Genomic DNA, 18,954 nt, shown 5'->3' on the forward strand with positions numbered 1-18,954 from the left:
ATGATCCACTTGGGTGAAGAGGAAGGGGAGGAGTTCAGGACCTTATGGAGCTTTAAGCAGAAAGGTCAGCATGGAGGAAAATGAGTCAGCTTTTAGGTAGGAGCTAGTTCAGAGATGGTCCACAACTTAGGCTTTAAGGCTCTAATGCATTAAAAGATTCAGTTGCCAGGTTCTCCTGCAGAAGAAAATGAGGACATAGATTGGAGGAGGATTCAAGGGGGGCTTTTGTAAGCAAAGCAAGTGGTGGTAGAAGCTGGAATTGGAGTGTATTTAGTGAGTGAAATTAGTGACTGAAGGAAGGGATGTACAGGAAGTCAGAATGATACACAAATTTGTGGCTTTCACTACTGTGTAATATTAAGTGAATCTAAAAATTTGCAATCTTAAAACATAAGACTGCATGATGGAGTCGAAGACACCAGATACCTTCTTGTTAGCTATAAAGCAGCTTTTTAAGTGACTGTTAGAATTTTTTCCACCAGGGTTTTCATTCTCACTGAGCTATAATTTTGGAACACCAGCTTACTCACTCACGTGTTCAAGGCACAGCTTTTGTTCTTCCTGTAATAGAACTTGACGTTTTTTTTTTTTTGTAAAATGAAGTTGTATTGGAACTCTGGGTTTCCCAGTGAACAATTCCCTACTTTAACTGAAATGTGTATTCAGCCAGTTGTTAGCTTATCTTTTAACCGTTTATATTCTTTTTTCTTTAGTCTGATGCAGGCTGGGAAGAATACTATGATTACATCTTTCCAGAAGATGCTGCCAACCAACCCAACCTCAAACTACTGGCCATGGCCAAACTTTGGAAGAAACAGCAACAGGAAAAGGAGGCTGCTGAGCAAGACCCAGATAAGGACATCGACGAGAGTGAATCTTGAGCTTGTTCGTATTGATAAATGTTTTTATTTTTATAAATAGTTTGGAACTCTTATGACTCTTTAAGTTTTTGTATATTTCACCACTGATGAATCAACTAGAATTCTGGCAACTACTTTTCAAATTACTTTTAAATGCTCTTGGGTAAGTTTGGGGTAGGAATTGCAAGTAAGGGAGTTTTCTAAACTGCTGGACTTTTTTAATCTGAGGCCAAACATTTTTTTGTCCACAACATACACTAAGAAATGAATTAGTGTTACCTATTTTAGGTGGAACTGCTGACTTTTGAAAGAACCTTTTCTAGAAGTTTTCAAATTACAGCCTGTAGTAACTTTTAAGCATATTTGTCTCATGCTTTTCTTTGTATTTTATGCATCAGAGGCCTATTTTTTGTCTTCAGAATCAGACTTGAGTTCCATTCCCCTTTCAGCCACTTAGTGATACAACTTAACCTTTAGTTTGTGTATTCAGTCATATATTGAGCTAATACTTTGCCAATTCATTTTGGATTAAATGATAAAAGGAATATACCTGGCACATAGTAATTGCTCAATAAAATTTCCCCAGCAACTTTCTTAGTCATTCATTGTAGAATTGTGTGCTTGTATTAATTTCTGACAATCCTTACCTCCTTAATAGTGGCCATTTATTAGTCATTACTTTTGAAGACATTACTTAAAAAAATAATTGTATTTCTGAACAAGGTATTTTTTACCAACGACATTTCAGTTGAGTTTCATTTATGCTATTAATCATTAGTTTCTCAAACTGGTTGAGTTCTGTATGTCTTAGAGAATAGTTAATACTTATGCTGTGAAAAATGATGTCCCGTGCTCAAATTTGGGAAACCTAGCTTAAAGATAAAGCCTTCTTAGTCAAGTATCTTTACAGTTAGGTTTCTCAAAGCATTTGATGTGTTACTCTACAAGTGACCAGGAACAATGCTGGCATGTTTCCCAAACTTATGGGAAGGAATCATTTCTATGAATACCTGTAAGCATCTCCCAGTGCACTGCACTGCAGTAAAAAGTACTACCCCTAACAACTGACACACTAAATTTTGCTGCTTTATTTTTAAAAAGTTATCGTTGGTTTAGAACATGTGGGAACACCTAAGGTGTCTGTGCTAAATAATCAGATTTAAAAGTAGCATAAGAATGTCGTCTTTGGTGACATATTGCTCACATTCTCAAGCAGAAAAAGTACTTTCCTGACCTAATTGTGTTATTTAACTTGGCCTGTATTTTTCAAGCCTCTCTCTTTTGTTCACAGCATAAGCTGACTAAAATGGAATCAAGAATCAGGACTTTTTTCACCTGTGATAACTGGCAAATTCAGTGTTACCCACCAAACAATTAAAGGCTAGTTAATGTTACTAAATTATATCTTGAAAATGATCGCATCGGAGGGCAGAAAGAATAGTACTAGGATCATTGATAAACCGATTTTTAGCCTCACTGCTTTAGTCACCAGACAAGTGCTAGCTATTAGAGGGTCAAGTAGTTTTTGACTGTTTAATACAAGGTCTTGTCAGCAAAAGGAACACTTGTGATTTTAAGATCTTTTTTCTTAGTATGCAGAGTAAAGGTTGTGATGAAAATAGATCACAATGCCAAATTACTACTCTTAAACAGAGGCTTCCTAGAATTACTTGTCTGTCTCATAAATGCACAAGAAAAAAGAAATTCGTGATCATGACCTCACTGTAAGCTCTTACTACCACTTTCTGAAAAAAAAAAAACAACTTTTTGGCAGTGTCAGTACGAAATGCTTGAGAAAACTTATTCCCTTGGCTGAACATAAGGATTCATTTCTTACCCTTAAATTCACCAAAATAAAAGTAAAAGCTTTTTAATAATTTGTGAGATTTTTTTTAGATTTTATTTATGCATACAGAAATGGGGTACAGGCCCAAGGTGCAGGGACAGCGAGAGGATTCACCAGAAACAAGAGTGGGGAGCAGAAGAGGCAGATCGACAAAGTACCTGCTGAGGGGAGCAGTGGGTGAGACAGGAGAGGGCTGAAGCGGCCACGGTTTGGCTCCAACCTGCTGCACTACCAGGGAGGGCCAAGTTTTCTTTTTTTATATAGCAGGTGTACTTACTGGCTTTTTCAGATATTACAGAGGATGAAAACTGCACGTGAAAATATGTGGTTGGGCTGTGATCCAGTTTTAAGGCCTTTCTTTAGAAATTGGGTTTTCTCCTTTAAAAAATAAAACTATTTTTCTCTTGAAAGGCAGGATTTATAGAAAGTACTATGAGATGAGACAAAAGACAAAGGACTAAGAGTGAAATATAACTGGGAAGAATTTACTCTGCACTTAGAAGGAAGTTTAAGTATGCTGGGCAGGAATGTTTCAAATACCCATTTAAGAATGTTTCATAAAAAAATGAAAATTCTAAGACTAATTACATATCCTAAATAACCTTCCTCAGTCCTGATTTAGCTTTATAAGTAAACAACAAATTTCCAGAAGACATTCATAGGGTCACAATGCATTTTATTATACAGCATAGATTTATACATTTCATATGTTTTTAAAGCTTCAATTAATTAAATTCAATAAAAAATTTTATATATATATATATATATATATATGCAGCAGTGGTTCTCAGGCACGTAATTTAGGAGGAGAGTGGAGCAAGTTTTTTCCCTAATGTACAGTGAATGTTATTAACTATGAACAGTGGAACATTTCCTTCTGACCTACCTGCTTTTTTGATTCAGTTTTATTATAGTGAACAGCTTTAGTAGGTTTGACATTGCTAACTGGAAATAAGATTTAAAGTAAGTTTATAACCTGTATTTTTTTAAGTCTTTAAGACCTAAATATTACTTTTCTCCTAATAAAGCTCCAAGATTATTTAATGAAAAAACTACAGTCCATAAAAAATCTGGAGCCTCAGCCTAAGAACCACTGCCCATGGTTATTCAATGTCTTCAGGCCTCACAGGATGGGGTAATGGTATAATGGATTTCTTCTCAGTGTCCCTGGAAAGTGCTTTCCTCATATCTGTTAGAAAGCAAAGTTTAATATAATTATCCAAATATCAAACCACCGTATATCAAATTTAAAGTCAATAGGTAAATTTCCCATAGAAGTTTTTGTCCCAGACCCTAACTTTCACCAGATTGTAAGAGAAATCTATTAATAAGTGAAACAATCTCCAGTATACCAGATACCAACAAAAAAAAAATGGATTTTATAAATGGGTTTCAGCTCTTTATATTAATGTTCTTTTGAAAGAATCTTGCTAAAAATAACTTGCCTATAATGTAGTCAGTAATTGGCAGAAATTAACCGCTGCCTAGTTAATACAAATTAACTAGTGGTAGGTTCATAAAGGTAGGTTAAAGATTTAAATATTACAACTCAATTTCTAGAATGCCAAGTCCAGCAAATGTGACTCTCTTTAAATTTATTGAAATAACTGAATACTGCAATCTGTAAAATGTAGGTGTAAATGCCTTGGATTCCTTCTAGGGGCACTACCACAGAAGCAGCTTACCATAAGCATCCTCATCGGGCTCCCCATTGCTGGCAGAGTAGTACTCTATGACGGTCCTGTACACACTGTAGCCCAGCTGCTTATACATGTTCACTGCAACCTGATTGGATACCCTCACAAAAAGATCAACAAAAAATCCACCCTTTCTTTAAAAAAGAAAAAGAAAAAAGAATGTTAGAATGTGAGAAACCCTAGAAAATAAGAGATGTATTTTTAAACAATTGTTTTTACTCTGCTTTGACTACCTTTCACAATGGTAGTAACAGGACCCTTACAGCTGAATATATTTTTGTTACTGAAGATTTATGACAGTAATTTTATAGTACCAAAGATTGTTTGCATGTTAGTATTTCAAAACCTGTAAGGACACGTCTTCTTAGAAAAAAGCATTCTCCAAAAAAAGCATTGCTTCTTTTTACCACAGTTCTGTTACCTGATTTAAAGAAATTACTGTGTATTTTAGGTTATATAATTGGCATGTTTGTTTTACCTACCATTCATACAATACTTGCACCCAGTATAAATCAAAGACTGTGAAGAAAGCGCTAATATGGCCGTGACCCAACTGCAGCAACAGAACACCCTTCTCAGCCCTGAAATCCTCAGGTCCTCTGGTCAGTGACAGCCCCTCCCTTTCCCAGGGATCACCACACACTGACTGTTGTCACTAACTCCTTGATTTCTATTGCAGATTTACCATCCATAATTTAGTTTCTCCTATTTGTGAATTCAACAGAAATGGAATCATACTTTTATCTTCTGTAGTGATTTCCCTGTTGGACTCTCTTTACCAAGAATCTGTTCATCTTCACTTTGTTCAGTAATCACTCTATGGCCATACTACAACATGTTATCCATGGCCCTATAAACATTTCCAGTTTTCACTGTTACAAACAATGCTGCTTATGAATATTTCTGTTGGGTCTTAAGGTACAATATCAAATGTCTCTATACAGGCAAGTCACTGCTGGCTTATACAAGGATGTGCACCTCTTCATGTGTTTTCCAACCTGCTTGTACCACCTTACACCTAACAAGTGGATAAAACACCATTCAATAACACCTACCAGACATTTTGATTTTTGAAAATGTTATGATACAGTTGTAGCTAAGGGTAATTTTAATTGGCACTTTGGATTACTAATGAAGCTGAATATATTTCTGCTTACTATTTAGATTTCTTAACGCATAGAGTACTTACTGGACTTCCACATCTCTCTCGCTTTGTCCCCCAGCTGTAGTTCCCTATATATTCTGCAATGTTTTTGCAAACTTTTCCAATTTTTGACTGGCCAGAATCCTGATTTACCTTTGATGCACCAAGTTAATTAGTTCACCTCAGTGAGGTTAGTAGACAAGTACTTCTTTTAGACCTAGTAGTTTTTATGGTTTAAGAAGTTCTGCCCTCAGGATAAGATAACCTCTAAAATTTTATTCAAAGGATTTTCTAGTTTTGCTTTTTACCTCTAGGGGTAGGTGGGTGGGTGTTTGTGTAAAAAATGAAGCATGGGGTGAATGTGAATAAGAACTGGGGTATAGACCAGAGATTTGGGGGTTGAGAGGATTCACCAGAGACAGAGAACAGGTTGACTGACTGAAAAATATTGCTGAGGGGAGCAGTGGGCAAGACGTAGAGGTCTGCTGCGCCATATGTGGGTGAGCTCCCTGGCTGGAGGCTGAACTCAGGCCTTAGAGGTGATAACACTGAGATTTAATCCCTAGGCCACCAGGGAGGCCCCACATCTAGAATTTTAATAAAAATGAAAAGAAATTTAATGGACCAAATTGATTTATATGTGGTATGGCCCCATATGGATAAGCCACCAACTTCAGAGCAACTGATATGCAATCACCTCTTCTGAAATATGTCAAAAACAGAACTGCTTTCTCCAATTCTGTTCCACTAATCTAGGCAGCTAGTTAAGCATTAACATGAAAGCATTACTCATTATAGCTTGATTTCTGGTGGGACAAAGCTGCCTATTTCATTCTCATTCAAGAATATCTTAACTCTTCATTCCTTTCTAAGTTTCACAATCAATTTAGCAAGTCCACAAAAGTACTTAAGATTTTGACTGCAGTTTCTCTGGCTCCTTGGATCAATCACCAGCTTACTACAGTTTATTTCTCTTCTAACTAATCTTTAATGTCTCTCAGTTTTATAACTTAGAGAAACTTTACACAGCTGTTGTTATGTTTCCTAAGCCCTTAATGTATCTTGATATCATTGCAAACAGCCATCATTTTCCTCAGTTTTACTCTATGCATAGAAAGCAGTTGATTTTATGTTGTTGTACACAGAATAATTTTGCTCAATATTGAGAGTAGTACATTTATGTTTAAATTCTTGGAGTTTTCTGTGTAATCTTATCAGTACAAACAATGGTTTTGTTATTTTTTTTTTTACTGATAGAATGTCTATGTCTTCTCAATTTTCATGTCTTATTTTTCTTGAGTTACTGTATTATCTAGGGTTTCCATTAAACTATCAAAAGAGGGGCTGACGACAGTCATCTTTTATTTTTTCCCAAATTTCAATTCACCGCTGGTATTTACTATGTTTTTGTAGATACATTTTTTTCACATTAAGGAAGTTCTATTCCTAATTTACTAATTTTTTATCAAAATAGATAAATGGTTTTAATCAAAGCATTTTCTGCATTTACTAATATAAAAGTCATCCTGTAAATATATTAATGTCATGTAATATGTTAGCATTTTTTCCTACATTAAAATAACCTTGCCCAGATTTTCCATCCTTTTTATGAATTGCTGAATCCATTTTGCTAAGTTCTTTCTGGGATTTTTATATCTATATTGAGTAAAATTTTCCTTTCTCATACTGTCATGTTTTTTTATCAAGATTACCCCAACCTTAAAAAGTAAGCTAACTGTGAAAAATGATGTAAAAATAAACTTTTTAATAAAAAAAAAATAATAAAAAAAAAAAAGTAAGCTAAGGAACGGTACCTCTTTTTGTTTGTATACAAGTAACTTTATAGTCATTATTTCTTAAATATTTGCAAAAAAACTTGTTAGAGTAGTCACAGTTCGCCTTGTGCAGTTTTTTGGCTACTGACTGAAATTCTTTAAGGGCAGGTATCAGTTTACAACTTGTTTTTGTACTGCCCTCAAGCTTTTACATTGTTGAAGAGTTGCTTATTTAAGTATACCAAATGTCTTTAGGTTAGAATTTACATAATTTTAAATCTTCACATTTTTTTTATAAATGAAATAGTTCTCGGTTTTTCAATTTTATTTAATTATTCCAAGGACACTTAACATGAGATCTTTCCCTTTCAACAAATTTTAAGCATGTAACATATCATTTGCCAACTACAGATACAATGCAGAACAGCAGACTATAGCTTACTCATCTAGTTTAGCTGAAACTTTATGGCTTTGATTAGTAAATGTTCTTTAACTCTTCACCCCTACCCCTAGCCAATCACCATGCCACTAGCTTCTATGAATTAAACTTTTTTAAATATAAAGTGGAATCATTAAGTATCTGTCTTATTTCACTGGCTTATTTCACTTAGCATAATGTCCTAAGGACTCTAACTGGAGTCTTTAGCTCACTATTTACTGTTTATATTACTTGTAATATGGCTTTCCATTTCAGCTTTTCACTGCTTTGCTGGTTTAATTTCCTTTTTCTTCTATTGAATTGATTTTTAGCATCCCATATATTTACCTTTTAGTTAACTGTTTGGAAATCATATAGTTTTATCTTTTTAATGTGTACATTTAAAAATACATATATGTCACCATACATGTATGCTCATTATGGGTATCTATGTATACACTTACATACTCATATAAATGAATAACACTTAAATCTTAGCAACTATCCCAAGGAAGTGAAGGAATAGAAACTGTTGGGGAAAGCAGCTTAGTTGTTTTTGATGCTAAAAAATGCTTATGAAACAGTCAACTCGGCCCTCCCTGGTGGCACAATGGGTTAAAGTGCAGCACTGCAAGCTAGCTGCAGCCACTTTAGTGAGTTCAATCCCTCACCCCGGAGGTGACCCACATGGTGCAGCAGACCTCTCCTGACCCACCTGCTGCTCTCCTCAGCAATATACTTTGTTGATCTGCCTGTTCTGCTCCCCACTGTGTCTCTAGTGAAGCCTCTCACCGCCCCTGCACCTCTGGCCTGTACCCCAGTTCTGTATGCATAAATAAATAAATCTTTAAAAAAGTCAACTCTACAAATACACTAAACCATATATGCAGTCATAGCTATTTTGAACCCCTGCTCACTATATAATAATGTCATATACATATGATACACCATTAACAAATGTGTGTAACTTTGTCAGTCTAGGGAGCATTTTTAAAAATTATAAGGGCTACAATTACCTTCCTTTCCAACTAATAATACTAATAGCCTCTCTTCTTTGAATAAGCTCAGGTTCCTCTTGCCCCCAACTTTACTCAGGCCTTTTTCAAGCCACGACTACTACTTTAAAATTTATCTTTATTAAATTCATCAGCTGAATGGAGAGCCTCAAGAGCTCTTCTTAGCAGCAACATACTCTTCCCTGTATGCTTCTGGAACGTAGAGGAAAAAAAATAGCAGCCTGACAACTGGTTAAACTATATATGTATGTGTGTGTGTGTTATCTTTTCTACAGAAGAAACTGGGAAGGGTCTTTGTATTACTTTGATCCCAGAGAAAGAGGGTCTTGACATATATAACAGGTCTTTTATAGAGCTGTTTTTGACAGTTCCTGTGACATAAGAGGAAAAAAGAAAACTAAAGTACCACATGAAAATCAATGTGAAACAGGAATGAAGGTAGTTGTGTCAAATTTATTTCCATGGTTTGATCAGCCATGGAAATACAATGCTCCCATCAGGTGTGCACATCTCATTAGTAGGTAACCATTTATGAAACAATATATTTTCTTTCAATGTTTTTTCTTCAATTAGCTACTAATTAGACAAAAGACTTAAGTTACAACTGGAACATTTATAAAAGCAGCTAGGACATAACTGCTCAAGACTAAGCTGTTCTCTTTTGGCCTAACAGGACTGTGAAGGTGAGGTAATGTGGGAACATCTGCAATAGTGGCAAGAGCATGAAAATTAACCTTAAGAGCTACTAATCTTTGACTGCACAAATAACCCAGCTTATAACCTAAAGCAGGTCACTCACTTTTCCTTAATTTACATCAGTGACAAACTAGGGACAATCATACCAGTCTGCATACGTGAGGACTGTTAGAAGGTAACAATGATATTTGTGTGAACAGTGAAGCATTGTAAATAATTCGCAGCCTGAAGGAAAAACAACTTATAAATGTTCACCAAGAGAAAAAACAAACAGACAAGTGCATAAATTACTTGAAAAGCAGGATCTTACCTTTCTGAAATCTCCTCTAATAACTCCATAAGTTTAGCAGCCAAACCAAGGCGTCGAAATTCTGGGGCAACGGACAGAGCGGTGACATGCCCGTGCCATTCTTCCCTTGCTACTGAACCTTCTGCTTTACCCATAACTGCCAAAATAGATTGCATTTAGTAATTAGACACATGGATTTGTACAAGTACAGAAGTAGAGTCTGATGTATTTTTATTATAAACTAATAAAATTTACAAAATTAAAACATCTAGCTAGTGGCTATTAGTGCTTTTATAATTTGTGATTTGTGAATATAATGCTAAATCTAGTTGTAAAATTAGAATGAAAAAAATTTGTAAAGGAATGATATACTAAAAACACAACTAATTTCAAACAGATCCAAAATATGTTTTTTAAAAATCTACATATGATGCGGGTATGTGTACACATATAACTGAGATAATCTACAACTCATATTTTTGTTAGTAAAGCTACTGATTCAATGAAGAGGCTACAAAACCACATTATATACCAAATAAAAATTTAGCAAAAATATGGAAACACCCATAGACTGAGGCCATGCCTGTCCAGTTCACAGGCATGGGCCTAGCACAACCCCTAAAGCACAGGACAGATCAGTGAGTTGTCAAATGGCTGAAAAGGAAGTCAAATTATAATCACTGTGAGTCTACTTCAATTCTGCAAACAATCTAAAACAATCAGTTGAGAACTACCTTTAAAATCTAGTACAAGTGATAGTACACTTACTGTAAAACCTAGGACTTACTGGTGGCATTAGCCTTACTGTAAAATCTAGTACTAGCAGTGTTATACTTACTGTAACCCATCAACTCCCCACCAGGTGCCTCTGCAACGATGAAATACTCTGGCCAGTGAGCGAGGTACTGTAAGTAAAAAGGAATCCCATACTAGAACTTGTTAAGGACCATGAAAAATAATGGGCGTTAATAAGTTCTTCATAAAGGGATACCTTGAAGAACGTTTCCTTTTAAAAAATGAAGTATTTTAGCCCCAGTTCTAAATGCACTGTTTCTATAATCCTATTTTGCCATGAAATATTTAGGACAGCACTAATTTTGGACAAAACTGCCTAAGTATATCAACTTAAAGTGTGAATGGAGACAGCACCATGTAATAGAAAGCAAAGAATCTACACTCCCAAGTTCTATGAACTTCGAGCAGCCTCCATCTACTTATCACCTCCTATTCTGCCTCCCCTTAGAATATTGATGCCATACTCACATTTACAATATGTGGCACACAGATGTTCATTACCTTTATTTTTTCATAACTGCACTGGAAAATCAGTCACTAGTTTCTACATTAGCTTGAACTCTGAAACTTGGTAAATAACTTTAAATTTTAAGTACTTCCATAGCAACATAACCATTATCCAGTTTTTCTTCTCCATTCAAATTCCTTTTTCTAGCAATGCAAATAAAAGCTGACCGATGGGCCCTTCCTGGTGGCGCAGCGGGGTAAAGCACTGCACTAAGAAGTTAAAGCCACTTCCGCATGAGTTCCATTCCCTCCTGCCCCAGAGGTGACCACATGGCGCGGCAGACCTCTCCTGACCAGCCCGCTGCTCCCCTCAGCAGTGTACTTCGTCGATCTGCCTGTTCTGCTCCCCACTCTGTCTCTGGTGAAGCCTCTCGCTGCCCCTGAGCCTCTGGTCTGTACCCCAGTTCTGTATGCACAAATAAATAAATCTTAAAAAAAAAAAAAGCTGACTGAACAGTAAATGCCTGGATAATTTGCTCAAGACTAACTCTATCCTTGGTGCCCTTACTGACATGTACATTTGCTATATTCCTTCTTAGTGTAAACTTGGTGATGAAATCCTAAGACACCATCAAATCATACATTTTTAAAAAAGAGAAAAAAAACGGGAAAAACCTATACTATAATTAGTAAATTCTTCACACTGTCCTGTGAAGGATAGCCATTATTTTTAGTACTTCAGATACAATCTTTACATGGCAAGTAAGAGAGTCTTCCTATTTTCAAGTTACTGAAACACATCAAACAATCTCTCCCGGAGCCAACAGAGGAGCCCCTAAATGCTCATTTACTACTAAAACCTGGCAAGTAATTTCACTTACGACTAAAACCTGGCAAGTAACTTTCAGGTATGGTCTCAACCCCAATCTGGAACTTCCGCTGTATACTGCAAACTATACAAGCTGAGTTGCAATTTAGTATTTTCTTCTTACCAACAGTAAAATGTTTTCTGTCACTTGAAATTCTTCAACATTCTCACTGCTTTTTTTTTTAATATGGAGAACTCTTTAATCAGCCATAATTTCTTTTTTTTTTTAAAGATTTATTTATTTATTCACACAGAACTGGGGTACAGGCCAGAGATGCGGAGGGTGAGAGGATTCACCAGAGACAGAGCGGGAAGCAGAACAGGCAGATCGACGAAGTACACTGCTGAGGGGAGCAGTGGGGGGTCAGGAGAAGTTTGCCACGCCACGTGGTCACCTCTGGGGCAGGCAGGGATCGAACTCATGCGGAAGTGGCTTTAGTTTCTCAGTGCAGTGCTTTAACCCGCTGCACCACCAGGGAGGGCCTCAGCCATAATTTCAAAAGACAAATGTAAACTGAAAATTTTTTTGTTCTTTCCCACTCAACTCCATTTCTGTTATGTAGCCCTGCTGTCAACTGTACTAACTACACTGCTAAGTAGTACTCTACTCTAAGAATAAACATTTTAAATACCCTCTGTCTCCTGACAATAGGCATTTGGGTTCTTTCCAGTTTCTCAAGAACATTTTTAAATCCATCATGGATCTAGCATAATTGACCCATCTCTCTATCGTTGTGTTATTCTAAATTTTTAACATTCTAATTCTGTAATTAAACATTTTCTGTAAAGCCAGATAGTAAATACTCTAGGTCTTATGGACCACATGCTTCTGTTGCTATTGTTAAAGATATCAATGTAAGTTACAGACAATATCTTAATTTTTATCATGGTTGTGATCTAATTAAACTTTAATAATAAAACAGGTAGTGAGCTCAATCTAGTCCACACACTGATGTAATTGCCTCTAATTTTTAAGCTTTCAGTTTTCAGGAAATACAATTACTAAGTATTGCATTGTGAAAGTGCCTTCCAAAAAACCTACAGGAATTTACACTGTCACTAGCAGTTTATGATAATGCTCCATTCAGCTAGCCCTCATCAGTGCTGAATTTTATCATGATCTTTAATCCTTGATAATGTGACAGGTAAAACATGGCACACCTCATTTTGAACTTGCATGTCTTTGATTCTTGAGCTTGAACTCATTAACCTCCTGTATGCCTCTTGTTAACTTATCAGTTAGTTAAATACTACCCTCTATCAACTGTAATGGACATGGAACAAAGCCCAGAAATCTGATTTTGTTTTTAACCACTGCGAATTGCAACATAATCTACAGTACCCTAACCTGACACATCTTTGCCCAGTTTTCTTTTTGGGAGCATGATAGTCATTGCTAATTGTTACCCAAAATCTTTTCCTCCATTTAGTTAACAAGTCCCAATTTACAACAAGGCATATTCCCAGAATATGCTAGGTTAAGTGTAGTAACGGCAAGTGCTGATCAATAAGCTATATAGGCGCTGCATGGTGTTTACCAAAGAAGGACTCTCTCACGTTCTCCTATGTTGATCTTCATCTCCAGACCTCACTCACACTTGACGGAAAGAACCCATCTTGTGAAGTCACTGCTTTGATGTACATAGACGTACTGACAACTGAGGGCAAAAGTGGGGCTCAACTCTTTACAGATTTATAGGAGGCCATTATATTAGCTTATGAAGCTGATTTAAGATAACTCTTGTCCCCAGCTGGTTTTCTTTGACTGCTCTCAATGCTGTATAAAATGTTTCCAGATCTACACATTTTAAAGTTTTTTAGTACTCATCTATTTTATCCTTTTGCTTTTCCATTTTCCTGACTCTGAGTAAGACTTCATTTAACTTTTTTTGAAAAGGATACAGTTTCTGTAAGTGGATCCAAATTACTGAAAGAAATAAGAAATGTTAATAGTAAGCAGTGTTATAAAAACAATTTAAGTAAACCCACTTAAACTGAAAGTACACAAGGCAAATAAACATGCTACACACACAACTTTAAATCCTCCTATGGGGCTAAGGAACATGGTTTAAACTACCTACAGAATAACAAGCAATCATATTGATTATGAAGTATGCATACCTTTTCATTCAACCACTTCTTCTCCTTAGTCCAGCAGTTCTCACCATCTTTGGTTTCAAACCCCTGACCACCAAAAATTACCAAGGACCCAAAAACTTCTGTTTATGTTCCTGTATATTACAAGATGATCACTTTTGTAGTCCAGTTAACATTATATGTAAGTGCAAATATTTTCATTTGATGGGTCATAAAGAAGGCTCCATTTTTTGCTGTTTGAGAAATCCAAACAGCTTTCCATAGTGGTTGGACCAATTTGCCTTCCCATCAGCAGTGTAGGAGATATGACTAAGTTTTTAACCCCCAAAACTTGTCAAAAACAAAAATTCTGTAACAAGGATGACACTGTTTTAACAATTCTTACTAATAAAGACCTTTTTAACGTCTGGCTTATTAAAGTCATCTGGATTCTGTGTCTGCTATACTTAGTATTACAAGGGCACACATCTGGAAAATTCCCTTGTGTACTTGTGAGAGAGAGTAGGAAAAAAAGACCAACTTAATATTAGCATGTGAGAAAATAGTTCTGACCTTGCAAAAACCCCAAAACAATTCTGAGGAGCCCCAGTCCACATCTGGAGTATCACTGCCCCAATATGTTTTAGGGATTCCTTCTTACACACATTCAAAAGTAGTTTATAACTTTTCCTCTCACCTCAACTCTCCAACAGGGGTCACCCCTTCTCAATTTCTGTCACTTCCCAAATATTTACAAAGAAAATATAGAAGAAAAAGCTTCCCTGAGGTCCATGAATGAACCCACTCTCCCCTACAAGGGTCTGCTCCCACGCTCTATTTTCTCTCCTAGCCATGCATGGAGTTCTGCTAAGTAGATTCCAGCCCCTCTCACTACTCACAAACTTGCTCTTACAATTCTCTCTCCTGGAAAAAGTGTATGAATATGCTGAACTCTGAGCCACTGGCAGTCCCTGAGGCAGTTTCCACCTACCTAAATGTGGTAGGTAGGTCTCCAGCTAAAACGTGCTCCTTGCCCAGCTTCAACTGTCCAAGACCTAGTTTCTGGCTCTCAGACATTATCTCCTCACACTCCAATACTCTGTTCCAGCACACTGGCCCTCTCCTATATGCAACAGGTATTTGTGCACTTTTTATTCTCTCTGCCTGGAAATCCTCCTGCCCCCAATATCCGTGACTTACCTCTCAACTTCCCTAGTCTTTCTTAAGGGAATACTCTGAATACCCAAAGCTAAACCCCACTCATTTCATATTTCCCTTGTCTGCTTTCATTTTCACCTTTGTACAGAACACTGAGTCACTTTGATGGTTTTCTTAGTTTGTTTTCCCCTCTAAAATATGTATTTTATGAAGATATCAACTGATTTTTTTGTTCACTGCTGTATATCCAGCATTGATATACAGTAGGAACACACTTATTTTTCCAATAGATGATTCTTTAACTGCAAGGTTCCCACATCCATTGTATCATGCTAATTCAGTGATTCTCATGAATCCTCTACTGACATGCCCTAATCAAAGACAGAAAAAGAAGAAAATGGGACAAGCAGTTCTTTTACTGGCATATCATTCTGATGAGGCCTCAACAAGCCAAATGCTATGCTAACTGGGAGAGGCCAAAGAAAAAATTCCTTCCAAAGGATCAAGACAACCCTACAGCAACAGAGTGAAAATACAGTGTCACCATTTTCTCTGATCACTCAGTAATAGAAGCCAGTCGTCACTATTACCTCCTGGTTATATAGCCACACCTCAAATTTTCTCACTTTCACCCATACTTCTTTCTCTGAAATTTACTTCCTCTTCACCATTGTTCAAAGCTTTCTGAACAATGTGTTTAACCTCATCTCAAGTTCTTTCCACCCTCTTTTAACACCTGAAAGTGAACCATGAGGTTGGGAGATTGAAGATGGTAAGATGAAGTCCATATGTAAAACAGGGTGGTCCCCAGGAAAAGGGCAAGTTCCAGGTTCCCTGCCCCACCCAGAAGGAAGGTGGAGCTGAGCAGAGAAGAGAAGGAATCAGAAGAAAGCAGGTGGAGAGGCAGAGGGAGACCTGAGGAAGCCACCTGGAGCAGAGAGAGACATGTGAAGAAACCGTGCTTGTTTCTTGACCCTGGACTGGTTGAAACAGATGTGGATGAGAGATCGGTAGGAAGGAGGTTGACTATGGCAGCATTTATATTGATTTTGATTTTGCTCTTTTCCTCCCAGACTTGCCTGGCCATTTCTGACCCTTATTCATGAGTCCCTGCTGGAAGGTGCTTTAGACTTCAGGCCTTGGTTTGGGCCAGTCCCTTTTGGGTGGACTCTTACCCATGAGGGTTTGGATAACTTTGGGTGTTTGATTTAGAAACTATATTCTTTGTCTTTTCTGTATTGCACATTGATTGTATTAAAGTTCCTTTCCATTAAAATTTTTTTTTTGTCTTGTCTTGATGCAGAGGATGGCAGAACCTATTTAGAGCAGGCAGGTTTGGGGGTTCAGTGGTGCCCTCTCTCCCTGCCCTGTATGTAACAAATGCAGGTGGACAGACAGACTGACAGATAATGTGGTGAAGTCAATGAGGAGAAATGTTAACTGGACAGTCCAGGTGCTGCAGCTATAGATGTTCACCGTAAAACTGTTAACTTTTCTAAACATTCAGAAATGCCAAAGTTTTCTTAAAAGGGAAACAATAACATGCCCACATGTCACAGGTCCTGACTTAACTCAGATTTAACACAAATTGTTCACAATGGGCCTTCACCATCATCTGCTCTGTACTGACTCCTCAAAGTTGGAAAAAAAGTTGTGAGCTGGAAACGCGGGTACTGTGATAAAACCCACTGAAACAAGCCCAACCAAGAAAGGAGGCACTGTAGTGGGACGCCAAGACCGCAGCGTTAGTTCACGCAAACACAAATCAACCCTTTACACCAAGTGGTTGCGCAACTTGGAGCTTCCCAGCCAACACTTAACTGCTGACCGGGTGACGACCTGAACGGCTGGCACTTTTGGGGTGTCCACTACACAGACAAGGAAGTCAAATCACTTGCCTGGATCGGCCCACAAGCAGTGAGGGCGGGCGAAGTGTTCGGGGCCGGCTCCCCCCCTTCTACCACCCCAAAATATCCAGATACCCCGCGAAAGCGGGGACTCTGCCCCCACACCGACGCGCGCGCGCGGTGCTGAGCGCCTCCGCCACGGTCAGCAGGGCCGTCCGCTCGTATCCCGGACCCCGGCCTCGGACCCCGCGTTCCCACCCAGGGATGCGCCGGTGGCGGCCAGGCGGGAGTGGCTGAGCTCCACGGGCACGAGTCCACTCACATGTTGTTGAAGCGGAACAGGTCGTCACATGTGAAGGCCCGGAGCGTGGTCATCTCGCCGCAGCCTTGCGAGCCGGCCCGTTTGGATCCCGAGCCCGTCTTGCCGGAAGTTATCTTACGCACGAACGCTGCGAGGCAGTGCGGAGGAGTGTTTCCGGGTCACAAGTTGCTCGGCAACCAAAGCAGTGACAGCGCCCCTTGGCGGCCTGCCTGGGGAATTGCCAGACCACTCCTGTAAGATCAGGGTCCTAAGTCACTAAACCTGGAGAGTGAAGGCGCAGGTACGAAGTGTGATCACTTAAGGAAGGAGACATAAAGACGCCTAGGGTTAAGACACAGAAGCAGAAAAATGGCATTCAGTACTGGGATGCCAGGTGCTAAATGAGGAAGTGAAGCAGAGTCCACTGTCCCAATAATGGGGCTATGTTTGTGAGCCCAAATATCCAAACACTTAACTTGAATACTCAAATATTCATATTTATATGAATATGTAGTATAAATGTGTAAGCTGAACAATGAGGAGCAACCCCTGAGCCAGTGGGTTGCGATCATAACTAACTAGGTGGTGGAAGGATGAGCTTTTCAAACTCCAATCCTTGATGTTAACTCCATAGTAGAAGGTGGGGCTTTTCAAGCTTTTCACCCACCCCACAACAGGAACCTATGGAGAAAAGGAGTGGCGCAGAAGCTTTAGGTAGTTAAATTGCTGGGCTTTCGGTAGATAAGAGATTTGAGGCAGTTAAATGCTGGGATGTTGGCAGTCAAGCTGCTGGTTTATGGCAGTTAACCTGCTGGTGAGGAGGTGTCTGTGGAGAAGCAGCCAGCTTGCCACCTGTAGCTTCTGTTTGTGCTTGGGTCTGTGCAAAGGGATGCTATGGGGGGGTGGGCGGGAGGGAGGAGGGCAGCTGGCTTCTCTGTGCTGTTTTCTCCCTCCCCTACCCCCCTTTTTTCTCCCTTTCCCTGTAAATAAATCCTGTTATATTTATTTCACACTGTGCCTACTTTTGAGTCATGTCTTGCAGTCATAAGCATGTGACAGACGAAGCAACAATTGGATCATTGCCCCTGGTTTGCTCGGTTTCAAATGCATGAAAATGAATTAAATTAGTTGTAATAATTATTTCATCCAGAATATCCAAAATACTGTCATTTCAACATATAATCAATAGTAAAACTATCAATGGAGTATTTTACATACTTTATTTTTGTACTGTTTTTGAAATCTGGTTTATATCGCATATTTGCAGCATATTTCAATCCTGGAGAAAAGATGTCATCAGAATAGTTTTTCTTCATGTGGATCTCAAACGATGTATAGTTAAAAAGTAGATTCACAGAACTGAGAGGTTCCAATCATCCTAAGTTTTCAAATAACTGAATTGACAATCATTGTTTTAGATTTAATTTAGTTGAAATTAAATAAAAATGAAAATGCCATTCATTGGTTGCATTAGCCTTATTTTCAATACTCAGCAGTATTGAAAATGGGTAGTGATTACCACTATATTGTATAGCACAGGTCCAAAGCCTATGAAACCAACATGTCCTACCTGAAATGTATCACAAATAGATCCTACCTGCTTTGGGGGGCTCTTTTCCCCTACCTTCTTGCTAAGCAGTAACTAAGGAGAACTTGAGAGAAACATGCCAAATAATGTCAAAATTACAAGGCCTCACATTTCTAACTGCCCTAGGGTCCAA

The 18,954-nt window shown here is 38.1% G+C and overlaps 2 protein-coding genes across 3 annotated transcripts in view; one reads left to right on the forward strand and one right to left on the reverse strand.

Moving 5' to 3' along the window:
* Positions 1 to 11,282, forward strand: part of CRNKL1 (crooked neck pre-mRNA splicing factor 1) — a 23,757-nt gene extending 12,475 nt beyond the window's left edge. Inside the window, exons 14-15 of one of the 2 annotated variants that reach the window (XM_012728258.1) lie at positions 714 to 885; positions 11,192 to 11,282. In XM_012728258.1, the coding sequence (XP_012583712.1) occupies positions 714 to 881 (168 nt within the window). In that variant the 3' untranslated portion in view covers positions 882 to 885; positions 11,192 to 11,282. Of the gene's footprint in view, positions 1 to 713; positions 2,686 to 11,191 lie in introns of those variants that run through there. The other variant, XM_012728259.1, reaches the window with a different exon arrangement.
* On the reverse strand, positions 3,362 to 17,363 carry NAA20 (N(alpha)-acetyltransferase 20, NatB catalytic subunit). The gene is made up of 6 exons (XM_004687140.2): positions 17,255 to 17,363; positions 13,754 to 13,778; positions 10,580 to 10,670; positions 9,763 to 9,898; positions 4,392 to 4,537; positions 3,362 to 3,895 (listed from the first exon to the last, which is right to left on the reverse strand). Exons 1-6 carry the CDS (start codon positions 17,305 to 17,307, stop codon positions 3,810 to 3,812), a joined length of 537 nt encoding a protein of 178 aa, XP_004687197.1. The 5' UTR covers positions 17,308 to 17,363; the 3' UTR covers positions 3,362 to 3,809.
* Between the last annotated feature and the right edge of the window lie 1,591 nt (positions 17,364 to 18,954).

The sequence above is a fragment of the Condylura cristata genome, unplaced genomic scaffold (genome assembly GCF_000260355.1).
Source record: "Condylura cristata isolate star-nosed mole 26May11 unplaced genomic scaffold, ConCri1.0 scaffold00022, whole genome shotgun sequence".
Taxonomy (NCBI): Eukaryota; Metazoa; Chordata; class Mammalia; order Eulipotyphla; family Talpidae; genus Condylura; species Condylura cristata.